Source organism: Maniola jurtina, chromosome 26 (genome assembly GCF_905333055.1).
Source record: "Maniola jurtina chromosome 26, ilManJurt1.1, whole genome shotgun sequence".
In the NCBI taxonomy this organism is placed as follows: domain Eukaryota; kingdom Metazoa; phylum Arthropoda; class Insecta; order Lepidoptera; family Nymphalidae; genus Maniola; species Maniola jurtina.
Window position 1 is genome coordinate 3,392,446 of NC_060054.1, and position 27,596 is coordinate 3,420,041.

General features: G+C 39.0%; 2 protein-coding genes across 3 annotated transcripts in view; one reads left to right on the top strand and one right to left on the bottom strand.

Moving 5' to 3' along the window:
* LOC123878693 overlaps positions 1-27,596 on the top strand; it is a 317,944-nt gene that overhangs the window by 148,557 nt on the left and 141,791 nt on the right. The gene's annotated exons all lie outside the window — the stretch shown is intronic.
* Positions 5,521-22,897, bottom strand: LOC123878639 (phosphate carrier protein, mitochondrial-like). 2 transcript variants are annotated; one of them, XM_045925953.1, is made up of 9 exons: positions 22,740-22,897; positions 20,697-20,799; positions 19,015-19,105; positions 15,327-15,496; positions 14,783-14,944; positions 11,296-11,475; positions 10,547-10,684; positions 7,943-8,074; positions 5,521-7,179 (listed from the first exon to the last, which is right to left on the bottom strand). In XM_045925953.1, exons 2-9 carry the CDS (start codon positions 20,793-20,795, stop codon positions 7,087-7,089), a joined length of 1,065 nt encoding a protein of 354 aa, XP_045781909.1. In that variant the 5' UTR covers positions 20,796-20,799; positions 22,740-22,897; the 3' UTR covers positions 5,521-7,086. The 2 variants fall into 2 exon arrangements, 1 of the variants encoding a protein (XP_045781909.1); XR_006798852.1 differs by lacking the exons at positions 5,521-7,179; positions 10,547-10,684 and adding an exon at positions 9,807-10,536 and having other exon boundaries at positions 7,941-8,074.

A 27,596-nucleotide genomic window follows, 5' to 3' on the forward strand; every position in this document is an offset into this window, starting at 1 on the left:
CGCTTTGACTTTGAACCTTAACGTAAACAGTTAAGTTAGCGTATTGAATGTGTACATACCTACTTATGCTCTTTTGGAATATTTCACCTAATTAGTTAACTTTTATGGCTATTAGCTCCGAGCGGGCCGGTTTGACTGTAACCATATTGAATAAACAAAAACAAGGATTATAAACAAAACAGCTTTTTATACAACACGAAATATATTATAATGTTATCCTGTTATGGCTGCAGGTGCATATAATCTCTTTCAGGTGTTTTTGCACGCCTAGCGCGTGTGATATTTTTTTACTGTAAACGTTTTGATAATATGAAAAAATAGGATTTTACGATCTCGGTAATTAGTGAAATGCAATAAATAGTTACTTGTGTAATGTCCGTGCTAACTATATTTTCATTGAATTTCAGTTGAGTGTAATTTCTATAATCTCAGCATCTATAATAGCAATAAGATATAGAAAATATAAGATTTACCTATAAATGTAAGTAATTAGGAATGACAGTATTATCATTATCAATAAGTGAAAATTTCAGAAACTTGGACTTGTCCATGCTATAATCTTTTATCCATGTGACGTATCTTCTTTCAAGGCCAAATGTAATGGTCACCACAGTAATGACCAAAACTGGCAGATAGGGGTTTATAATGAGAACGTTAACGTAAAATAGACCTTAACCGCCTTATTTTATAGCTCAAATTAATCCATTCATGTATAGCCAGTCAGACAGAACCAGAAATTAAAATCGGTGTAATTGAATTTAGGACCTTAAGTCAAGGTTATTTAGGCCCATTTTAATTTAATGTTACTGTGTGTGTGTGATCTCATTCTATGAAAGTTGGTGAAATGTTAAATCTCCTACTATAATAAGCATACAGGTTGAAAAAGACACCTATTAGCATGATTGTAAATAGATCTCATTCATTATTTCTCGTTGTTGACAAAAAAATAAAAGTACATTATAATATTGTTTTTTTTTTTATCAGTGACTGTTTACTAACTAATGATAGTAACTTGGCAACAGTGTGCATTAAAATCCATACTAATATTATAAATGCGAAAGTGTGTCTGTCTGTCTGCTACGTTTTCACGGCCCAACCACTGAACCGATTTTAATGAAATTTGGTACAGACTTGGGATACATCCCGGAGAAGGACATAGGCTACTTTTTATCCCGGAAAAATGAAGAGTTCCTACGGGATTCAAAAAAACCGAAATCAACGCAGGCGAAGCCGCAGGGATCCTCTAGTAGTATATAAAACAATATTTAACTTGTACAAATATTTTTTATAGATACGCAATGTTATATATTACAATAAAGTAACCCAGCGAAGTCGAATGTAATCGATTCTGATGATACCTACAGATTAATTTTTTTAAATAAATTTTTAATTATTTCATAATAAATATTTTTTATCACTATAACTTTGAATTTTAAACTTATACATAACTTGACTTTTTACTCCATCGTAAACACTGAAGTCGGGTGACGTAATGATTAAATGCAGGAGCGATGTGAAAATAATAATCTACACTGTGGCGATGCGCAACCGGTTCAGGGGCGTCTAAGAGAGATGCCGATACAATGTGTATCGCCATCTCTAGATTTGAAATTATACCTGGAATATACCGTCCCCTTAAAGATGGTGTTACCTCAACACTGTACTTAGCGAGCTTTCATGTTTAAAGATGGTGTTACCTCAACACTGTACTTAGCGAGCTTTCATGTTTAAAGCTTTCAAATCAAAGTACCTTTTGCAAAGTAAGGGATTACGAGATAATTTTTTCACTAGAATATCATACAAATAAAGCTATGGCTGACTCTATACAGCATACCAGTAGAAAACTCACATTTACATTAGCACTGTAGATACGCTATACAAAACTATGAAAAAATCACGTTAATCACAGACAAAACTGAAATTCTAATGCCAAATGGAAACTATTTAACCACAAAATCTAGAGGAGCGATTACTAACAAGTTTCAGCTAATAGTAACGATTGATAGAAAAATGTCTTAAATACCAACTCGCCATGCAATAATGAAACTTGACGTGTGACCATAAAGGGTCATAAGAGTTTGAGACAAAAGTACAGGGAACTTCGTGAAACAATGGAGTCTTTGAAGAAATGGAAAGACAATATCGCACTTATCACCATGCGTCAGAGTGTAAATTGATTTGTACACTGTGAATAAATTTGCAGATACAGAGTCGGCTAAAAATTACAAGAAGAAGAAACTTTGTGATACAATAAAGAGCCAGGGTTTCAAGAAATGTGTTGTTCGATGCTTGTCGCTGCATTATCGCTCTTATTATAACGGTATAGTGATCAAATTGGTTTGAACGGTGGGTGAACGCGCGGCTGCTTTATTGGTGGCGTTTCCTGGGCAGTAATACAGCACTAAATACTTTGAAAATAATAATCGATGTTTATTTATTAGACCAGTCAAGAGAGATTAGACCTTTCAAATTGGTTTAAAGATTGTGTACCTACAACAAAATTAGCTACATTAGCTTCGTTAAACTGCACCTACCTACTATAGGACAAGACATTATGATGATAGTCTAGGAACACAACGGTTTATCTAAATAAGTGCCTGATTCGCCACTTCCGGATAAACTGTCTGCTAACATATCCATCTTATCTGACAGATAGCGAATTTTGTTTCACCAGCTTATCCATATTTTTATTTAATACTTGATTAAAATAAACAGTCTCAACACCTCACTATACAAAACACAACGCACTTTTAAGTTATGGCACAAATCACAAAGAGTATGCAATCAAAACCATTATAATATCACAACAAGTCAAGGCGATTGATTCGTTTAACGTAACTTTATTTTTGGTCATATTATTATTACAAAATATAAAGTGAGCCTCATCTCGAAACTGACTAAATAGGAACGTAGCACTCATTCCGGTGTAGGTATCATAAACCTAGTCGGGTTACCATGCGGCGTTGCCGCTCCGCGCTTCTGGTAAACCCTCAGTTAAATAACCGGTGGCAGTAAGTTAATTTATAGACCCTGAGTGGTGAAACAGAAAATATATCAGACAGATTTATCCAACAGATATTTTATCTTTTAGATGTATTATATCAGACACTTTAACGGCAAGTGGTGAAACATGCCCTAAGATTCAGGTCTAATTAGTCTAGAGATTGTATAGGTACAACGAACCACCTACATTAGTTGCATAGAACTGTACCTAATATAAGACAAGACATTTTAACGATATTGGCGCCGATTCTGTTGTGTTTCTCGTAGAGTAACTACATCTTTTTCTTTTTAATATTGCTAAAAACGGATGGAACATGAATTTTACATTTAAACAACTCAGGCCAGGCTCGCGTCTGGCAGCTAAAGTCACGAGGTTTGACAGCTCTAAATAAAGTTTAAATGCAGTTGTCTACAGAGTCAGTACCATTGTATAGTAATATAAAAGTATGTATTTCCTCTTTAAATTATTAGTTTAAACTTAAATAATTCTATGAAGTAAATAGCTGAAAAAATCATGTGATTTAAATATCTCTACTTGTCACAAGATGGCGTTACCTTCTAAAGTATTAAAGGATATCGCACAAGAAATAACTATTCTTGGACTGTAGACTTAATAAAATTATGTGAAAATTCAAATATAAAAAAATAGAGTAATATCTGTGAGCAAATTCAATAATATTATGTTACTAATCATTTTAAATAAAATGATTAAATAAAAATCAAATTTTTATTTAATTATTATAGGTATATACAAAACATCACATAATATTATTACTACAGTCCAAGACTGTAATGAAACTTACTGGCTAACTATGTACTTACATTTCTACACTGCATACCGGAATAACACCTGTGGCACTCACATTTTATTACATTACTACATTTACAATAACAATAAGCTACACAAAACCATGAAAAAATCACCTCTTTCATACATTAATAAATTATTTATTATAGTTAATTCAACATAGACAAAATTGAAATTGTAATACCTAAACCGAAATTCTAAACCTAGAGAAACGAATTTGATGAGAATTCACCACTGCACTAGTTAGTTAACTCCACTAATAACTACATAACATAATAAAATTACTTCATAACTACTGGCGACTTTGCTAGGTCTGCGCGCGACGAATGCAAATGAAAAACTAACTACTTAAGTACTAATAAGTAAAAGCTCTCTACAAGTTTCAACTAATAATAGGAATTGATAGCAAAATGTCCTATACCAACTCGCCATGCAATAATGAACCTTAATATACCAACATAAAGGCGTTTGAGACAAAACTACTGGTTATTCCACTAATCCCCAGTCTGGATTCGGGCAACTTCGTGAAACAATAGAGCCGGCTTTGTTGTTTCGTTGCTTATCGCATTATCGTCCTTATCTTAATGTTATAGAGCAGAAATTTGTTTGAACAGTGAGCAATAAAGTTTGCTTTGGAAAAACAGCTTAGGTGGGTGTTTGTTTGAATTTTTGTCAATGATATTTCTTGGAACGTTTTTAGTTCCTAACTAGGTCGGTAGCTACAGGAATCTGACGGAAGCTTTAGCTAGGTATTACATGAAGGAAACAGGGGCAAAGGCAAAAATATGGAACGTTTCATAAAATCCGAAATCAGGAAGGATCGATTTTAACGTTTGTCAAGTAGGAGACGAAAGTTTTTTTTACCTGATGGCAAGTAACGATGCAGCCTAAGATGCCGCGCTTGCCTAGATGCCAGGTACCCATATTATAATTGGACGTGATAACTTGTGCTGGAAGGGCGTCCCACTATAATATAAATCTTTGGCACTATTTAGTACTACGTACCTTCATGTTATATGATTCATCAAACACACTTCTGCTTGAGGTCTTTTGGCTTAAGAGGCGCCGGGATGGATAACCAAACCCGTAGGTATAACATTATATTAAACATAGGGCATTAAGTTAGGTAAAAACAAAAAAAAAATTGGTTGTCTGTAAAGTTGGTTTACTGACGTTAGTTGAACGTGACAACAAAGGCCGATTGTGCTTCTTTGTCGCTCGTTCCGCGCTCTCGCTTGCACTTCAAGCCTTACATGGACCGCCTCAGAGCGAGGTAACGCCGCATGAGTCATGTTTTTTCGTGCGTGCAGCCGGCTCTATCGAATTATAAGACGTTGTCACGTCAATAAAAAAACAGAATTGAAACAATTAACTACATATTTCATCTATTGTATCATTTATTTTCAGGCAAATTGCGATGACAGTTAAGTCTTCTTGAGTTGGGTAAAAACAAAAAAAAAAACAGCATGAATTGAAACAAATTAATCATATTTCATCTATTTGTATCATTTATTTTCAGGCAAATTGCGATGACAGTTAAGTCTTCTTGAGTTGGGTAAAAACAAAAAAAAAAACAGCATGAATTGAAACAAATTAATCATATTTCATCTATTTGTATCATTTATTTTCAGGCAAATTGCGATGACAGTTAAGTCTTCTTGAGTTGGGTAAAAACAAAAAAAAAAACAGCATGAATTGAAACAAATTAATCATATTTCATCTATTTGTATCATTTATTTTCAGGCAAATTGCAATGACGTTTGATACAATCATACAGGCATACAGATTACAGAGCACGGAGTAACCGATGCCATACATAGAATAAACAGAAGAGAAGTAAAAATAATAAAAATAAATAGAAAATATACATTTATTAGGAAAATCGAATAAATTAAACGTGATTTACATACTATCATACCGGAATATCACTTGGTCTACGATACATATTATACTTTACAAGGGAGAATACTTGACATTGGAACCTATAACTCTATTCAAACGATATCAAGTATGGTTTGACACTTTTTTTCTATTAAATTAGACCTTGACTGCGATGTCATCAGGTGGTAAGTGATGATGCATTCTAAGATGGAAGCGGGCTAACTTAGAACGTACCGGAAACTTTCCATCAGACCAGACTAGACCAGACCAGACTAACTACCCTAAGACAGACTAGTCCCTAGCGGGAATCGAACCCAGGAACTCCCACTCCACAGAGCTGGGGAGGTCGACAAAACCTGCAGCTAACTTCACTGACAAATGTAACAATGCTGGTAACATAACGAAATTGCATGTGAAGTTAGCAGATGTCAAACCATACGTGTTAGCATTTGAATTGAGATAAAGAACGAACGGCTAGGCGTTAAGTCTGTCCGAGTTTATTTGACAACTTCACTGTGTGTAATCAATTATATAGACCGACCCTTAAAATATATTGTTACATATATTATGTATACATATTATAGTTCATTTTCATTTGATGAAATTATTTTTTGTCCAATTTTATCTTCACAGTTGGTTACACGTGAAACACAGATATTTATTTGTCATATGCATTGAACGTGCCACACTTCCTAACCAACACTTTGCTACAGAGAACAACTACAATTTATTGCAAGGGAATTAATACTTTACGGCGCTTACTTTTAAGTTTATTTTATAACAATTTAAGGTAAACGTTTGCGACGCTTTAACAAAACTGTGATAACAGCATGTGATTTTTAAAAAGCTACTTGAAAAGTAGCAGATGCTGCATTGTATAATTCACATGCTACTTTGGTATAATTTTTCATACGCTACTTGTGAAAAGTTCTATCCCCACTTTGTATGTATTATTGTTTGTGTATTATTATTGTATCTCCTACGGAAGGGAGACAGTATATTTTGTGTTTCTGTTAACTTGTATTCCTTTAACTTTAAAATATGATCATATCATATTTTATCTACACAATATATACAGTGAAGTTGTAAAAACATTTAAGGCTGGAAACATACTAATAACATGCTAGTTCTGTAGCAGACACTCTCTAAACTGAACTAAAATTACAGATCATAAATATAACAATGCTATCCCTTTCACAATGCTCCCAGCGGAGAAGGATATTATAAAATTATTATATTTTTAAACTTTTTCAAAGAATTTAAGGATTTCAAACTCCTCATCCTTAAATTTTGAATTAGGTCTTTAAAATCATAAAGGTGTGCATGTTATCAGTATGTTTCTAGCTTCAATCTCCAACGCCATACGATGTTTTAGTTTAGGCAATTGTACTAGTTCACTTAGACTTAGCTGCTTCCTCAGCCTCCAGCCTCAGTCGCATAGACTCGGGCATCTCGGGGGGTGGTGGCCGGGGCATCCTCAGCCACACCTGTGTAGGAAAATGGTATTAGAGCATGAAGGAATAAGGGTGGTTATTGAATACGTTTTCATTGGTCTCATAAGTTGTTTTGTCCACATAGATTATTTCGGTAGGAACAATTGGTTATTGATAATAATCATTGAGAATTGTAACTAATCTGTAAGTAACTCATATTATAATTGAGTTTGTTAGGGGGCTCTTCTCAGAGCTGGGCGCGTTTGTAGCCCTCGTAGCTTAGTTTTAAGTTTACGTGATTAATTATCACATTACATCATTCTCTTACCTTATCAATTATACACAATCAGAAAGTTAGAATATTATCTATCTATTACTAATATTAAAAAGAGGTAAAGTTTGTAAGGGGTCATCTCTGGAACTTACTGAACCTATTTTGAAAATTCTTTCACTAGTAGGAAGCTATATTATTCCTGAGTAACAAAGGCTACATTAAAAAAAAAAAAATAGAGATTCCTAGAAAAGTTGTAATAAGCTACCCGTGAATAAATGCTTTGAACTTGAGTTTGACGATGATGATGAGTGTTAGCGGCAACCGCACGGAGCCGTCGGCCGTATAATATCATCCGCGCGGTAAATCCACTGTGTATGAAGCAGCCGCACGTTCGTTGAGTGCGTCGTAGATGAAAAAAGGAAATCCCTACAAAAGTTGTAATAAACTACCCGTGAATAAATGCTTTGAACTTAACCGCACGGATCCATCGGCCGTATAATATCATCCGTGCGGTAAATCCACCGTGTGTGAAGCAGCACGTACCTTGACCGCGTCGTAGATGAACCACTGCAGCGCGGTGAGCGTGCCGATCATCACGATCCTGGGCCCCAGCCCCTTCCACACGCCCGCCATGCCCAGCTTGCCGATGATGGAGCCCACCGTCGCCGTCTTATCCTGGAACCGCGGGTGGTACACGTGTTACACCAAGTCACAATAAAAGGATGCCACAGGGCCATGGAGTCTCAAGTGCTAAAAAAAATTACGAGACAGTTCACCGCGATTAATAGCCTCGTCGGGTGACAGAAAGGCTGGCTTATTTTTTGCGCAATGGATTAGCCTGGCTGTCCAGCGTGGAAATGTGCAGCCAGTATTCTTGGCACCATTCCACGCCGGCATGGTTTGTATAGTAATTAGACTAGGCTAGCTCTAAGATTTATTGTAATATAAAAGAATCAGGGGGCACGGGAGTGCCCCCGCCAAGACGAGCCAAACGGCGGCCGGGGCGCTACGTACCCTTTTCTTGAAGTGTTTCGCCGTATTTTCGAACCGTCATAACTTCGATCTGGATGACGCTAGAAAGCTGAAATTTTTAGTATAAGGTGTCCTCGGCTTTACCAAATATGCCAAGTATCAAATATCTAGCTTTTATGGTTACAGATTTATTGATACCTAAAATACGCCGATTTCGTCCCTCACTGATGATCATCAAAACCTCTAAGGTACTCCCGAAGTCCTAGAAGGCTGAAATTTGGTATGTAGACTAGAAATTGCATACAAACTACAGGAAAATTAAGAAATTGGAAATTTTCCCCTCTACGCCTCTAGAAGACTGAAATTTGGTATGTAGACTAGAAATTGCATACAAACTACAGGAAAATTAAGAAATTGGAAATTTCCCCCCTCTAAGCCTCTTATGGGGGAAGCTAATTTGTAAATTCTGTCGCTAGAATGCTGATATTTTCAGGATAAGAAGTCCTTGGCAGATTTATTAAACGCATTGAGTATCAATTGTCTAGCTTTTATAGTTTCAGATTTATTGACAGTCAAAACTTCTAGTCTGTAATTCTAGGGTACTTCTCGAAGTCCTAGAAGACTGAAATTTGGTATGTAGACTAGAAATTGCATACAAACTACAGAAAAATTAAGAAATTGGAAATTTCGCCCCTCTACGCCTCTTATGGGGGAAGCAAATCTGTAAATTCTGTCGCTAGAATGCTGATATTTTCAGGATAAGATGTCCTTGGCAGATATTCCTTATGGCCTTAAAATATGTTATGTCATGTAATAGTTTTACGAACATTAAACGGCCAAGCCGTACTTTTTTTAACCAAGATTTAGGGTTTGTAGAATCAGAGCTTGTAAGTAGAGTTATTTGTTATTTATTGTTATAAATGTGATAGCACAAATCTAAGCTCAGCTAGGGGCTTCGTCCTACTAGAGATCTCATAACTTTTTAACAGTGAAAACATTATGAACTTGTGAGTCTTGGCAATCTTTACATGAAATGTTTTTGGTGGGATATTCTTTACATAAAGAATAAAATAAATACTCAAACTTTTGGGTTTAGAAATAATTTTAAGAAATCTCTCCCAAGCAAAGCCGTCCCGCCCGCGCACAGTCAAAGTAAAGACGGACGTCCTGTCTCGCACAGTCACTGTAATTCGTCCTACCTCGCAGTCACTGTAAATGCGCCCGGTCTCGCACAGTCATGTAAATATGCGCTGTCTCATACAGTCACTGTAAATACGTCCCTGTCTCGCACTGTCACTGTAAGAACGTCCTGTCTCATACAGCCGGTGTCGGCTGGGTGCGAGACGATGGCGCAAAACACGCCTGCGATGTCACCACCAGCTGCTCGCCCTTCGAGCACTGGTCGCGGGACTTCGCCACCACGTATTGAACGTACCTGGTTGAGCTTGGAGACGACGGTGTCGGCGGGATGCGAGACGATGGCGCAGAACACGCCGGCGATGTAGCCGGCCGCGAACGTCACCACCAGCTGCTCGCCCTTCGAGCACTGGTCGCGGGACTTCGCCACCACGTATTGAACGTACCTGGTTGAGCTTGGAGACGACGGTGTCGGCGGGATGCGAGACGATGGCGCAGAACACGCCGGCGATGTAGCCGGCCGCGAACGTCACCACCAGCTGCTCGCCCTTCGAGCACTGGTCGCGGGACTTCGCCACCACGTATTGAACGTACCTGGTTGAGCTTGGAGACGACGGTGTCGGCGGGATGCGAGACGATGGCGCAGAACACGCCGGCGATGTAGCCGGCCGCGAACGTCACCACCAGCTGCTCGCCCTTCGAGCACTGGTCGCGGGACTTCGCCACCACGTATTGAACGTACCTGGTTGAGCTTGGAGACGACGGTGTCGGCGGGATGCGAGACGATGGCGCAGAACACGCCGGCGATGTAGCCGGCCGCGAACGTCACCACCAGCTGCTCGCCCTTCGAGCACTGGTCGCGGGACTTCGCCACCACGTATTGAACGTACCTGGTTGAGCTTGGAGACGACGGTGTCGGCGGGATGCGAGACGATGGCGCAGAACACGCCGGCGATGTAGCCGGCCGCGAACGTCACCACCAGCTGCTCGCCCTTCGAGCACTGGTCGCGGGACTTCGCCACCACGTATTGAACGTACCTGGTTGAGCTTGGAGACGACGGTGTCGGCGGGATGCGAGACGATGGCGCAGAACACGCCGGCGATGTAGCCGGCCGCGAACGTCACCACCAGCTGCTCGCCCTTCGTGCACTGGTCGCGGGGCTTTGGTACTACATACTGAGAAAAAAATTATTTTAAGTAACAAAGAACTACGCTAAATAAAAATTTTATTATTATATAAATGTTTCAAAAGTACTTGTATTTGTTTTATCTGAATAATTCTCATTTTTCACGCAACGGATCAGCCTGGCTGTGCAGCGTGGAAATTCAGCCAGTATTCTTGGCACCATTCCACGAGGGCATGATTTGTATAATAATTAGATAAGGCTAGCTTTAAGTTTTATTGTAATACTAGCTGACGCCCGCGACTTCGTCCGCGTGGATTTCGGTTTTTCGAAATCCCGTGGGAACTCTTTGGTTTTCCGGGATAAAAAGTAGCCTATGTGCTAATCCAGGATATATTATCTATCTCCATCCCGAATTTTAGCCAAATCAGTCCAGTAGTTTTTGTATGAAGGAGTAACACACACACACGCACGCACGCACGCACGCACGCACGCACGCACGCACACACACACACACACACACACACACACACACACACACACACACACACACACACACACATATACAAACTTTCGCCATTATAATATTTGTGTGATTTTCAATAAAGTTTTTGATTTATCGTTAAAAAAATCTTCAGACTCCTATATGTACGGTATACTCACGCGGTAGAGCAGCTCGAGCGTCTTCTCGAAGCAGGCGAACTTCATCATGGTGTATGGGATCTGGCGCCCCCACAGCGGCACCAGCCCCTTGTAGAACGTGCCGTAGCCCTCGTGCTGCACCATCTTGGGCCACGCCTCGCGCAGCGTCGTCGCGAAGCCGGGCATTGTTTGGATCCGCACCTAGGGACCGGACATACGAACCATTCCGTGAATAATTGGTGAACATGTACAGTTAAAATTTTTGCATTTGTTTGTTTGTTGGTTTGTCCTTCAATCAAGTCACAGCGAAGCAACGGATCGATGTGATTTTTTGAATGGATATAGTTAAAGGCTACGTTTTGAACACGGAAATTCCTACGAGACTTAAAAACCTTGAGGTGCTTTTGCTGGTAGATATTGAAGAGCCCAGGAACAGCAACGCCGATTCTTGAATACGCCACTTCGTGTGGCTTCCGGTTGACGAATAGAGATTCTTCTAGTTTCTTCACGAACTTTTCGGTTCGTACCGTAGAAGCATGGTGCACCAGCAAATGCACCAAAACTCACTCACGCCAAGCGAAAGGTTGCTCAGACGGGGTGCTTCTGCCGGTAGATACTGAAGAAGCAGGGTGCACCAGCAAATGTACCATATCAGCAAAACTTACCGGGCAAAACCTAGCCTTGAAAAAGGCTCGCTTGTGAAAAATAAAAGGTGTAAGCTAAAGCCTCGAAAAAGGCTCGCTCTCACGTTAAGCGGAAGGTTGCCCGGACGAGGTGCTTCTGCCGGTAGATACTGAAGAAGCAGGGTGCACCAGCAAATGTACCATATCAGCAAAACTTGCCAGGCAAAACCTAGCCTTGAAAAGGGCTCGCTTGTGAAAAAAGAAGGTGTAAGCTAAAGCCTCGAAAAAGGCTCGCTCACGCAAAGCGAAAGGTTGCCCGGACGAGGTGCTTTAGATACTGAAGAATCAGGGCGCAGCAGCAAATATTCACCGGGCGAAACCTAGCCTCGAAAAAGGCCCGCTTGTGAAAAAGGAAGATGTGAGCTAAAAGCCTCGAAAAAGGCTCGCTCACGTTAAGCGGAAGCTTCTGCCAGTAGATACTGAAGAAGGAGGGTGCACCAGCAAAACTCACCAGGCAAAACCTAGCCTTGAAAAAGGCTCGCTTGTAAAAAAAGGAAGGTGTGAGCTAAAGCCTCGAAAAAGGCTCGCTCACGTTAGCCGGAAGGTTGCCCAGACGAGGTGCTTCATCCGTAGATACTGAAGAAACAGGGTGCGCCAGCAAATGTACCATATCAGCAAAACTCACTGGGCAAAACCTAGCCTTGAAAAAGGCTCGCTTGTAAAAAAGGAAGGTGTGAGCTAAAGCCTCGAAAAAGGCTCGCTCACGTTAGCCGGAACGTTGCCCAGACGAGGTGCTTCATCCGTAGATACTGAAGAAACAGGGTGCGCCAGCAAATGTACCATATCAGCAAAACTCACTGGGCAAAACCTAGCCTTGAAAAAGGCTCGCTTGTGAAAAAGAAAGCTGTGAGCAAAGGCCTCGAAAAAGACTCGCTCACGTTAAGCGGAAGGTTGCCCGGACGAGGTCCTTCATCCGTAGATACTGAAGAAACAGGGTGCGCCAGCAAATGTACCATATCAGCAAAACTCACTGGGCAAAACCTAGCCTTGAAGAAGGCTCGCTTGTGAAAAAGGAAGGTGTGAGCTAAAGCCTCGAAAAAGGCTCGCTCACGCTAAGCGGAAGGTTGCCCGGAGGAGGTGCTTCTGCCGGTAGGTACTGAAGAACGTAGGGCTGGCCTAAGGTGGTAAAACCAAAAACGTCGATTCTTGAATACGCGAGTTTGCGTGTAGCTTCTGCCTGACAACCAGCTCTTATTCATTCATATTCCTGGGCGGATATTTATAAGGGCATTTTGGGTTGCAGCTCAGAGCCCCGTGGTATACAGGGCTCCCAGCCCCTGTTAAACAAAATGGACAATAAATGAATTAAAAATATTAAAAAAAAAATGTATCATAAGGATAGCAAGCCTGAAATCAATTAAACCGTGTACACGCTCATTAAATGAAACGGAGGATCTCCCGAAGCTGGTTTTGGTTGTATTTTCTCGCGATTAAACTTTTACTATTAAACTCTGTCAGGTACTATAATATACTCCCCGCTATTTATTTTCAGAGTATTTTCTCACAAACGCAGTCATTCACAGTCGAATGGACTTCATGCACCTATTCGGCGTGTCGTCTACTGTCAGAAATGTCAGAAAATATCCATTCTCAAATGTAAGATTTCAGACATATTTCAGACTAGATGCCCTTTTTAAGCCCTTTTTAAGTGCGGTTGGAAAAGCTAGGCAACACTTTTTGCATGAGTTCTATCCACTGGGCCATGAATATATAATTTACAGATTAAAGAAAAGGATGCTCGCAGTTCGCTTGTGGACTTATACATCATATTCCTCAGCCAATTTTGGACTTGCCTTTACACAGGTTCAAAAAATCTATTAAAAATATGCTCCTGAGAAAAGCATATTATACTATCGAAGATTATGTAAATGATAAAAAAGCGTGGATCTGACCTGCAATTCGCTCCAGCAATGCGCAGGACTTCAATTGCTTTTATACATGGCATAATATTTGTAAATCAAATCTTTGAAAAGAGCAACCGCCGAGTTTCTTGCTGGTTCTTCTCGGTAGGAAAGGCATTCCGAACCAGTGGTAGATGCTTTTGACGATTCAAAAGAACTTGTAAAAGTCTAAGCTTGAATAAAAATATTTTGAATTTTGAATTTTTGAATTTTACAGAAGCTCCTTGCATGTCACGTAACCTACCTGCGAATATACAGGGTGTAACCAGAAATACAGGATGTAACCAGATTGCTAGCAAAAGCTTAGCGTTATTATTACACTACCTTAAAACATTTCAAAGCCGCATTGAATAGTGTGCAAAACTCGGGTCAACGCCCCACCTGCAACGCGCTATTGACTTCGAGTGACTTATTTACGGAACGTTCATTGACCTCTAGTGTCAATCAGATGTTTTTGCAATATATTGTGAACTTTGGATTTTTTAATAATTTTTCTCGTGGTTTTCTCTATGGCATCTTATTAGTAATCATCAGTTCTATCACGTCTTCGTTTTTGCTAGCGTTTTGGTTACACCTGTATAAGTATGTACTGTGTAAATATTATAACAAGCAACAAACACTTTGTCTATGATTTCCCAATATTTTTCAGGGTTTCATACCCGAAGTACTAAACCTGCGCTATCCGCCTCAATGGGCTGTATCTCATGAATAGAATATATTTTGTTCAAGTAAACGAACCGTAACAGATAGGAGAGTTGAAATTTTTACAGAATTTGTCTATTGCCGCTAATTTCAAAATGGCGCCATGCAAATCAAAAAAAAATTAAAAAGTACATAGTGTTATATATCTTGTACAGAATCCTTCGTGTGCGAGTCTGACTTTTAAGTAGGACCGGTTTTTAAGTAAGACGATAGTGAGGTTACCTTAGCGGCCTCTAGCGGCGAGAGCGCGATATCCGCGATGAACTCGGCGGTGGCCGAAGCAGCTAAGTACACGAAGGTTCTGTAGACGTAGGCCGTCTCCTCGTCCAGCAGGCCCGAGTAGCCCACTTTGAACACCTCGTAGAAGCCGAACTTGCACAGACCCTGCGGGGTGATCAATGGGTTAACAATAGCACTTGGAACATGGATACAAACCTCCACTTTTGTTCTAAAGCGTAGTGTAGCGTTTTATAGGGTTCCGCACCTCAAAAGGAAAAACGGAACTCTTTAATATAGGATCACTTTGTTGTCTGTCTGTGCGTCTGTCGTGTCTGTCAAGAAAACCTATCCGTACTTCCGAAACCGAGTTGACCGAGAATCATGAAATTTGGCAGGTAGGCAGGTCTTATAGCACAAATAAAGGGGAAAATCCGAAAACTGACTATTATTTTGAACACCAGGTAATAAGAGTAACTAGCTGCAACCGAAGCCTCCCACCATATCAGACCACCTACATAATTGCTGCTACAAAACGTAAGGTACTTACTTGTAGCGAGTACCCAATGAAGGTAGGTGCCCATCCCTTAGCCAACCCTCGCATGCCTTCCTCCCTCACGGAGACCCTGAAGCCATTCACCACATTCCTGTACTTGTCAGGGTCCACTTGTAGCCGACACTTCACCAGATCGAGAGGCACCACAGCTGTGTGTGTGATACCTATGAATCAAACGAAATACCCGTTAATAATTATCATGATCCCATTGTATAGTGCCCAATGAAATATAGTCCAGTGACTTAAGCTGCTCTGAGAGCTTCTTGAAGTCTGTTTTTTGTCTCAGGAAGTTAGATCTTATAGCATAAGTAAAGGCAAAAATCCGAAAACAATGAATTTGTGGTTACATTATAAAAAATTAAAATGTCTTTCAATTTTCAAAGTAAGATAACTATACCAAGTGGGGTATCATATGAAAGGGCTTTACCTGTACATTCTAAAACAGATTTTTATTTATTTTTATGTATAATAGTTTTTGATTTATCGTGCAAAATGTCGGAAAAAATACCCGAGTACGGAACCCTTGGTGCAGTACGTAAGAGATTATTTTAAATAATAATTATAATAAAATGGGGTTTCTGTCGCTTGGTATATTTTAATAATAACTATATTTATATTTATGAACTCAGAATTTTCTCTTCTTTCGTTTGACACCCCACTCGATACAATAGCAATTTAAAAAAATTTAAGACGCTCACTTTTTTTGATGTAACATCTGTCTGGCCGATTTTTTTCGTATAAAATATAGCCTATGTCACCCGGGCCTTTATAACGAATCGATTGACACCTCATTCATCAATATCGGCCCAGTAGTTTAGGCGCTACGGTAGAACACACAGAATCTGGATACAAACATACACACATACATACATACATACACACATACATAGACTGCTAAAATCATAACCCTTCCTTTCGGCTTTGCCGCGGTAGTCGGGTAAAAATTGGTTTTAAACTTGTTCGCTTCTAAAGTAGATTTTGAAGGTCGTATATTAACGAATTACGATGAATGACACGAGTCTGGCCTCCCGCCAACATTTTAGCAATTATTATTGTATAACCAAAACTACGTTATCTTAGCATGGTATTAAGAAGTACTAACGTACAACGTAGGTATTTTAATGATAGGTACTCTAAAACAAGTGTAAATTAAAAATTTATAACATCCCTGACAAGTGAAGGTTACAGTAACGAGAAAAGAGCTGATAACTTTCAAACGGCAGAACCGATTTTCTTGGATTATAGCTAAGAACACTCTCGATCAAGCCACCTTTCAAACAAAAGAACTAAATTAAAATTGGTTCATTAGTTTAGGAGCTACGATGCCACAGACAAATACATAGATACACACGTAAAACTTATAATACCCCTCTTTTTGGGTTGGGGGTTACAAACGCTATACTCAAGAAAGGCACGTAATGTCACGAAGTTTGACAGTTTTAAACTAAGTTTGCATTCTTATTACATTGCCGCGATCTAAAATTTAGTTGCCATCAGAATCAATACCATTGTTTATAATTTATATATTATACTAAATGATGCCCGCGACTCCATCCGCATGCATTTAGGTTTTTTAAAAATGCCGTAGGAACTCTTTGATTTTCCGGCATAAAAGTTTTCTATGTCAGTTATCGGGATGCAAGCTACCTCTGTACCGAATTTTATTTCATATAAATCGGCTGAACGCATGATCCTTTAAAAATCCCGTGGGATCACCAGGATTGACGAATGCAATTCCTTTCAGCATCAGGGTCCAGAAGAGGACCCACCTTGAGGTCAATGACAAAGTCTTTACTTGGTATAGGCCTTCAATCTTAATACCTTCAATATCAATTTATAATCGACAGTTTCTAAAATCCATAAGCTTTGGTAGTCAGGTACCCTGCAGCATCAGGATTGAGGAGTTGGAATCCAATTTTTTTATGGAACAATGGCGCAAAGTTTCTCTATCGATTAAAAAAAAATTACGCAAATCGGTTCAGAAATCTCGGAGATTTCAGTGTACGTAGGTATAAAAACACAACTCCATTGTTGAAAGTCAGTTTAAAAAGTAGCCTATGTTACTTCTTGGTTAATTCTCTACTTGTCTGTGAAAGTCCCGTCAAAATAGGTTCAGCCGTTCCGAAGATTAGCCCGTTGAAACAGACATATAGACAGACAGACAAAAATTTTAAAAATGCGTGATTCAGTTATGGTACAGCTCAAATAACCATATGAGGTAGTAATTTCGAAATTACAGACATACACTTCAATTTTATTTATTAGTATATAGATAGATGAAAAATTAAACTAAAAAAGTATAGAGTATAGATTTATTATAAGTTACAGCATTATAAGACAAGAGTAATTCAAATCGATAAGATAAGTTAATCTGACCTTGTCCGTGATTGAAGACACGAAATTTGGTCAAGTGCGAAGGGCAATACAAAAAATAACTTGACAATGACACATTGGTATAGGCACCTAGTGGGTACTTTACTTGTCAGGGTCCCATGACCGAAGGCTACCAACGGGAGCCTATTACTAAGCCTTCGCTGTCTGTCTGTCTGTCTGTCTGTCAGCGGCTGTATCTTTTGAACTATTTTTATTTATTTAATTACCAACTAACCATAATAATATATACAGTTAAAATTTTCACAGAATGTGTATATTACAGCTATAACAACAAAAATAATAAAAATTTCAAAGTGACTTGCAACACCATGCAAGTTAAAAAAAAATATTTCTCGCATAAAACCCTTTATGGTAGAGTTCAACTCACACTTTATTGATTATTTGCTTATTTGATTGTACTCAATACTGTCACTGTTAGAACTTAGATAAGTCTAATTTGGTACATTTTAAGTTTCATATTTATTCAAAACCATTTATTCCAGGTTAGCCCGCTTCTATCTTAGACTGCATCATCACTTACCACCAGGTGAGTTTGCAGTCAAGGACTAACTTAGTATATCTGAATAAAAAATAAATAAAAAATGGCCGCAAAACCAATATATTATAGTCATTTAAATACTGTGTATTGCACAAAAATACATCTCAGCCGGGCTTGGGCATCCAATGCTTAGTCCATGAGCTACGCAAACTGCCATGTTGCAACTTCAGATGAGACTTGTTACCAGGCTTGGAATATAGAAGACCTAGAGAGTGACACAGGCTATTTTTTACACAACTATCCAAAAACGAGTGTAATGTTTTCAGGGTTCATGTATGTGAGTTTCTTTATTCCACCATAACTTTCAAACGCCTGAACATATTCGGATCTATGGGGCATCGTTAGAAACCTTATATCATCCTGAGTAACACTGGCTATAAATTAAAAAAAAAAAAAACAATATGGAAGGGAATTTGTTTTTTTTTTTAAATCAAAGATTTACCACAAAATTATTAAACCTCAAAATCGACGCGTACAAAGTCGCGGATTTAGTATCACACTGATATTATAAAGGCTAAAGCTTATGTGTGGGTGTGGGTGTGTGTGTGTGTGCGCGCGTATGTGTATGTGTGTGTGTGTTACTCTTTCACATAAAACTACTGGACGGATAGATTATATCTTGGATTAACACATACGCTACTTTTATTTCTGTGAAAATTAATGGTTCTCGCGAGACTTTTAAACATATTATATCCACGCGGACGAAGTCGCGGTCCACAGCTAGTCTAGTATAAAATAAAGTTTACTTACCGCACGAAAGTACGCCTCCTAATCCGCAGAGTGCGAAATATTTGGGCGATGCGAACTCGCACGACTCCACCACCGCTGATGCGGCCATGCCCTGGAACATAAATAAAGTAAATATTATTAAAAAAAAAAAAAAAACAAATAAGTCACAGAACAAAACACCTCAAGTACTGGAAGGAAACTTTACAATTGGTCGCGATCACAATGGATCAGAGATGGTCTAAACTCCAAGTGATACAGTGAATGCAAGGACCTGCCTCAAAGAAGAAAGAAAACTTCGTCTGTGTTGGTGTTAGCTGGCGGGCGTGCTCTGCCTTTTTGGAGTGTTTTTTTTTTTTTAAACTGACTGGAAAGCGCTCTAAGGGGTGCCGTGCGTGTGTCGGCGAGCGCCGGCACAGACGGGGTCCATACTTGCATAGTTTAACTAACTTGTTACAAATAACTACAAACTTGACATTGGCTAATCTTTGTAAAGCCAGACGAGAGAGAGGAAAAAAAAGAAGAAAGAAGAAGAAAAGGTCTTGTTGTTAAAAAAAGCCCTCAGCTCTCATAATCTGTTGGTCACAGGGCACTCGCGCCGCGAGGCGGACGCTACGCTGCGTACAGTATACTGCACGCAGTGTCGCTCGCACGCACGCGTCTGCCGCGCGACACACCCCTCCCGCATGAGTTCTCATCATTGGGCCTTGATTAACGATGTAGTTACTTTTTAGGTTTCAAATTTATAGAAGCAGGCGTTATTTGGCGGAAGTCCATGATTAAAGCGAATTTGCTATAATCCGCCAAGCCAAAGAAATCTCTATGGTGCAACATGCAAACTTGACTTTGCAATTAGGCATTGTACAGTCTATATCTCCTGAGGATGACCCAGTGTCGGGGCGAAACGTGCGTCGAGTGGTGTTGGAATTTGTGTGGTGCTGCGTATGCCTTGCTTGGTGGCTGGCTTTACCTGCATGTCTATCAGTGGGAGGGCGGACGGTGCATGTCGCATGCTGCATATTGCACCATAAAGATTGCTTTGGTTTGGCGGATTATACCAAATTAAGCTTTTGGTTCCTTGTAAAACAAGACATTCTTATAGTTCCGTCCCGTTTGTCTGTCCGTCGCGCTTCCCGTTCGTGCGCCTAGGGCCCTTGCTCTATTAAGTCTCTCAGGTTGAGATCTATAAAGCGCACTGTGACTTTACGTTAAAACTAAACAGCGTTATCATATTTTAAATCTATCTTGTTTTAACTGAAACTCAAGTCTTAGGCGCTATACCCATGGACGAGTGATTCGCGGCGATATTCTCGCCGTGCCACCAAATGCAATCATAATCATAATTTATTTAGTGCAAATACAAGTTTTTAACCCCCGACTCAAAAAGAGGGGTGTTATAAGTTTGACATAATGTATCTGTGTATTTGTCTGTGGCACCGTTGCTCAACGAATGAACCAATTTTGATTTAGTTTTTTTTTGTTTGAAAGGTGGCTTGAGTGTTCTTAGCTATAATACAAGAAAATCGGTTCAGCTGTTTGAAAGTTATCAGCTCTTTTCTAGTTACTGTAACCTTCACTTGTCGGGGGTGTTATAAATTTTTAATTTACACTTGTCTATCTTGAGTCTGAGCAAAGTTAGAGGGCGCTGTATAGATCTCACCCTAAAGGAGGGGAGTTATTAAGTGCATGTGCACTAAACATGTTACCTGTGTGTCGCTAGCGGGCAGCGCGGGCTCGCACTGCGCGTTTGCGAGCGGGCCGCGGAACGGCGAGTTGCGCGCCGCCTCCAGTAGGGACGAGAACATATTTCTGTAACAAATACACATTATTCAGCCTCTTTATATTGCTGTTCCATCTTGCTTCGATCAATGCGCTCTGGTATGTAAGATATAACGATCTCCACAGGAACCTTAAGATAGCTTTCGTAAACAAAGTCATACATAAGAATGCAGAAGCTCAACTTCAACTTCACCATCAAGTTAATTTGGAGGCTGTGAAGCTTCTAGATAACATGAATATCAAAAGGAGGATCAAAAGAACCAAGCCTTTCGAATTATGCATAAAAGTGCATAAATGCAGTGTTTGTGCTACTTTATTCTTATCTAGGCCACAAAAATATAGTGATCTATAAGTATTAGACTAAATTAAGGTCAGTTATTGGACTGTGAATTAGATCTAGATACTTATCACATCATCACACTAATATTATATAGGCGAAAGTTTGTGTGTGTGTGTGTGTGTGTGTTTGTTACTCCTTCACGCAAAAACCACTGGACGGATTTGGTTGAAATTCAGACTGGACATAGATAATATCCTGGATTAGCACATAGGCTACTTTTTACCCCGGAAAATCAAAGAGTTCCCACGGGATTTCGAAAGACCTAAATCCACGCGGGCGAAGTCGCGGGCATCGGCTAGTCATAAATAGAACTTTCAGCTAGAATTATGTTACTTGCTAGGCCATAGGCTAGAATCTAGATAGTAGTAGCAATAAAGCTGCCACTATATAAGGGAGCTTTATAGTAGGGATAAAAAATCTTGCTGGGACCCCCCACACTTTGCGCACTTTGCGTACTCATTTGCGGTTCAGGAGCCAGAAAGTTTTAGATTGGAGACTGCAAATATGAAAGGATGCAGTTTTATTGCAGTTAAAATAACTGTATTGCAACTGCAGACCCATTGCACAGTCCACAAGCAGTGGTGTGCAGTTATTGTACAAATGTATTGCAGACTGTGCAGTGTATCAACTGCACTCAATGCATCCTAACTGCACTTTTGCAATCAGCTTGCATTGCAAATGCAGCCTATTGTTTTGAGACTAATCAGTTTTCTATCTATGTATTAGATATTAACGAAAAGAAATATAGAATGGTGTACAATATAGTTAGTCATTCAAGTAGAACATTGCATTTGAAAAAGAACTCTTAAATAGGTGTTAAACTGTAAAACTATATAAAATTTAAATATTGTAGCATAAAATCAAAATGAAAACCTAAATACACCATCTAATAAAGATAAAACATGGATAAAATGTGTAAAAACCGAGTATATTTAAAAATTCGACCTATTGTAGGCATTGTAGGATAATCAATGTATAACCTACTACTACCTATCTAAGCCCTACTCAATTAATTTAAGTAATTGAATTACCTTGTGTTTTAAATTAATTTAATTAGGATAATCTTTTCCTTTTAACTCTATTCTTAATTCAAAAAATGTTATACTTATTCCAATCCCCCACCGCCAAGCCTTAAATTGTGAAAGAGGTTATACTTTGACAGGAGGGAGGGTACCTAATCAATAGATCCAATGCAGTTGTTTTACTAATCATTGATATTAACTATACATACTTACATCATTAAATAGATCTTATCACATAAAACTTAAGTGGAACTAAAGATTGGAATAGGTTGGATCCTTGTTTCTAGAATTATTAGAGCTAGTTTGAACCAATCAATACCAGAGGTTTCTCAATTTTTTAGCCTACGAGATTGTCTGTCTGGGCTTAGAAATAATGATTAATGATTATGGGGTTGGAACAACTTTTAAATACTGTAAATATTTCATGTAAATCAAGGATATAGAGCAAGGTCACGTGCAAACATAATTTCATTATCGTTACGTAAGGTAAAATGAGCAAAGTTTTCTTAATTTTATGTTGCACTAATAAGTTACTACAGCGCCAGAATAAAAGCCGCGCTAATATATGTTTTTAGAAATGGAGGTTTTATGAGTAACCATTTACTTACATGTCTAAAATCCGATGTTTAATCGTACAACACACAGCACCGCGCTCGACACACAGTGCGAAGGAAACACGGCACACGACAGCAGCGCCGCGTCGCCGTCGGAAAATGGTCGGAAATGGAACTGGATTTATGTAATCACGTGGAGCGTGGAAACTTTTTGACAGGCGCGAAAAACCGGATAAACCTATGCCACAGATGATAAACCGGTGAAAAACCGATAAAGTAAGTATGACATGGTAACTTTAGATTAACGAGAACGTTCTTATTTCTTAGACAATGATAATATTTTTCTGAAAAAGAAGCATTCTAAAGAAAAAAGCTATAAAGTCTGTGTCTCTCCAAGCTTTTAATAGATTTTTATTATTTATTAATAATACATAGTAGCTACACTAGTTAGTAAACTAGCGGCACGCTATGATGGCCGGTTTGACGTTTGTCCGCTCATGAAGTTCCGTATTAATTGATAACGACTTTGAAGGAAATAATTGTATTACTTTATTGACGATAGTGATGTGCAGAGATTCATAAATTTTATCGAATGTAGTTTTAGGTTTAGGACTCAAAATTTATTTATTAAATTGATTTCTTAAATGTATACAAGTGTAGAAAAATCAGTTTGCACCATTTAAGGGGTGAATGTACTTGTGAATATGAACAATTTTCACTATGTGGACAAACCTCTGAAATCGCAAAAAAATATCAATAAATTTTTAAAAATGGAATCTAATACGATCGTCACATAGGATCGCTGGCTAGCACAACTACTACCTCCGGCAAACTCGCGTCAATGCTCAATGCAAAACAAAGCAGTTTCGAATTGACGTTGCTTCGAAAAGTATAAACTGTCAGTGCAATGCGATTGTGATATAGTTTTGACCTGGCTTTGGATTTCAAATACCTATTGATACTGCATTACTGTTGACCCTTGCTCGTTAATTTGGACTCTGTTCAAGCCCTTTGTTGTGGATTTCGTCGATATGACCGAACGTACGCAGAGAACTGTTCTAAATAGTCAGACACGTGAGTTCGTAATACGCCTTCGTAACTATTTCGATCGTGAAGCTCAAAATGGAGGGCCAATTTTACCTATAACGTCAGTGGTTGAACGCGTAGCTGATGCGCTTAATATTGGACAACGAACTGTTAGACGGATAACTAAAAAAAAATATGGCGAGACTGGCACAGAAGAAAATAAACTTCACACACCAAAAAAGAGAAAACGAGCAAAACCAGTCGTAGGCATCGATAGCTTTGATGCCGATGCTATCCGAAGACATGTTTACGGCTACTATTTACAGAAGGAGTATCCAACAAGAAAAAAGTTGGTGCATTCACTGAAGGAAGCTGGATTATTCTTCGGTGGGGAAAGTTCTTTAACGAAGATTTTGAAGACCATTGGATTTCGATACAAAAAATGTAACAAACGCAAAATATTGATGGAAAGATTTGATATAGCGATGGCAAGGTATACTTTTTTACGGCAAGTGAAAGAAATCAAAAATTGGCAAAATGTTGTGTTCTTGGATGAAACATGGCTTAATGCTAACCATACTGTAGGCCGTTCTTGGAACGATGACACAGCAGCATCTACTTCCAAAGTTCCTGTAGGAAAAGGATCGTGACTTATAATTTGTCACGCCGGAACCATCAACGGGTTTGTCGAAGGTTCTCTCATGGCTTTTGCGTCAAAAACCACTGGAGACTATCATGAAGACATGAATGGAGAAAAGTTTACTGAATGGTTTACCTCAATGTTGTGTAGCCTCCCTGAACCATCTATTATAATTATGGACAACGCCCCATACCACTCGATGCAAATTGACAAGCCACCTGCCCAATCCCAAAAGAAAGCTGATATCGTCGCATGGCTTCGTAAAAATGGCGTAGATGCAAACATGAATATGTTAAAAGCGGAATTAGTACGTCTTTTAAAAGAAAACAAACCAACCAAGATCCGATACGTCATTGACGAAATAGCATTAGAACATGGGCACAGAGTTATACGGTTACCGCCTTACCATTGTGAGTATAATGCGATTGAGTTGGTGTGGGCTCAAATTAAGGGATATGCTGCAAGACACAATACAGAACCCCCATTTACCACAAAAAAAATGCTAAAATTATTAGAAGAAGCTTGTGAACATGTGACTAAAGGAGACTGGGAAAAGGTTGTGAATAGAACTGTTAAATTAATAAGGGAAGATTATGAAAGAGATGTGAAAATTGATAATATTATAGAAAACGAACATATAATTATTAATGTATGTGATGATAGCAGTGACGACAGTGAAAATAGTAGTATGGACGAATCTGATTAATTATGGCCTTTTGTGGCACCTTTTTTGGTATCTTTTGTATTCATATGTTTCTTGTGTGCATATAAAGTATGTATATTCATTTTCGTTCAAATATTCAGTTCGTTCAAATAAATTAAATAAACATATACATTTTTGTTTTATTAAACCTATTTAATCAGGTACAAAAACAAAACTTAATTGTTTTTTGTTCGAGAATAAATTGACATTCCACATCACTATTGTAATGTGTCAAACCGGCCATCATAGCGTGCCGCTAGTGTAGTTACTTATTAATAACTTAACTGAACTTAATTGAACTTAACCGCAAGATACGTCGCAATGAGCATTTTTAGCCGTCAGTAGGGCGCGTGACGCGAGGAAGTGGAACACATCCGCCCGCGTACCACACCGCCCCGCCGCGATCGCCATCTGCATTAGTGCGAGTGCTACATCCGCTAGTAACTGGTGTAAGTAAATTAGAGGTGTATCTGCGGCCTAAAAGTAGGTAGTCATCATGTCTTATATTTTAAAGTCTTAGATGGGGAAAAAAACCTCATTTTAAAAAGTGTATTATCATCTTTGTTAAATCTGTCACAGCCATCACAACGTTGACAGAATAACTCTGGCTTTTTGCCTATTTCTGTCATATTAATTACAACATATACCATGTAAACAATAATAAATCTGTAATAAAAATGGAATAATATTTTACAATAGATCAACAGTAGTTAGTTAGATGTAAGCAGGTGGTATTCACTGAATACACATAAGTAAATCATGATGCAAATCAAAGCTTGGCTGTTCAGCTAAGGATTTTAATTTAAGACTTATGAGATAAACACAATAAAAGACGTTAACACCCAAGGCCCATCTTTTCAAGACAGACTACCTGCTCTAAGAAACTGTTTGAACAAAATATGAAAGGCGTAACTAAACATGACGTCTCGTAAGAGACAATGTCCAAAGAAACAACGATTGCAACGACATTGCCTTGACAGTTTGGAAATACCGTGCTCACATCCTTGCATTTCTCCGTCGCCTCCTGCTTGCCAGGTTCCACCACCTGCATGTCAAATTAAATCTCGGCTTAGATCTAACTGCCAAGACCCAAAACTTTCTTGTCAGGATCAACCTACTGCGAGCCAGATAAAACATCCAGCCTGTCACATTCAATCTCCCGCGTGGCAGCTTAAGCCTCGTCTCTGTCTGGAGTCACCTCCTCCCTGTCAGGTGAGACATCCTATTTGCCAGGTTAAACCTCTTTCCTGCCCTGCTCCCCATCCTTCCTGCTTGTTTCACCAGGCTGATCCTCCTGCATGCCAATTACCAGCTGATTGTCAGTTTCCATCTTCAACCAGCCCGAATCAAACTCCTCCCACGATGAAACATCCAATATACCAGTGGGACCAAGACTTTTGCACATCAGACACTTGTGATTCTACAAATTGCAGAACTCGCAGACAATCACCGACTCCTTTTCGTCAAGGCTCTACTGATGAAGATGATGTAATAATGTATAGTGATTGTTTCGGACCATGCACTCAGCTAGAAGGTGGCTGTGAAAACATGGAAGAAAATGATCTTGACTTTCCACACTCCCGCGATAGATCTAGAAATAATAATAATCAGCAAGACAAGTCACATAATGAAGAAGAATATAACAGAGCACCTGTTTCTTATCCAAATATGTCATCAAGAAATCAGAATGCTAATACAGTGTCAAGTTATAGAAACGACGAAGAAGACGTGTCTCAAACGCAAAACATACCACATAAAGAGTGTGTGACGAAATCTTGCCAAAATAAATGTTTTCCTGATGCCACTGGTTCAGCAAATAGAGAAATCATTTCAAATCTAAATAATTTGAATAATCATTCAGCCAAAACAAATTTTCGTAGCACTAGCAGTTTTTCAATTTCTGAAAAATATCGTCATTCAAGTGGAAATAAAATTCCTAATGATGTAAGTAATTCACGAATATCCCGGTCATCTCAAAATATCAATAAAACACGTGTCTCTGAAGAAAATATTTCGAAGATTTCTAATCACGATGACAGTAGCGGCTCATGGAAAACTATTCCATGTTGCCAACAAGAATATTCTCAAGAACAAGCTCTTCAACCTAACTCGTTAGAAAATGAGAATTATTTCCAATACAGGCGAGAATTTGATAATGAGCAAGACAGAAGCAAAACAAACGGTAAAATTTGTCACGATTGTTGTGAAAAATCCGATGATGAAATGACTAAATATCCAACTAGACCGCATGTAGAAAATATCAGTACTGATAAAAACTTTAAACAAAACGTAAGAGAAGAAATTAGACCACGTATTGTAGCAAGTCCATGTCCACGATCAGCTTTAAAGAGCCCGTCGAATATGCGCTCTGCAAGCGGTGCAAAAGTACAATACATGGCACCACGCTCGACTCCTATGCAGGAACCTTCTAACGGAACTTTTATGGACTGCAATACCTGTTGCGATACATCTGATTCTAGATCAAATAACAAAGTTAACAAGCTTCAAGAAAAAGTTTCGCCAGTAACAGACTCCGAATTTC

Excerpts from the sequence above, each read along its gene's own strand:
- LOC123878639 (XM_045925953.1), bottom strand. The coding sequence starts at position 20,795 with ATGTTCTCGTCCCTACTGGAGGCGGCGCGCAACTCGCCGTTCCGCGGC. Across the intron at positions 14,945-15,326 it reads TCATTGGGTACTCGCTACAA|GGTCTGTGCAAGTTCGGCTT; the intron begins GTAAGTACCTTA and ends ATCACCCCGCAG. Across the intron at positions 11,476-14,782 it reads CGCCGCTAGAGGCCGCTAAG|GTGCGGATCCAAACAATGCC; the intron begins GTAACCTCACTA and ends TCCGGTCCCTAG.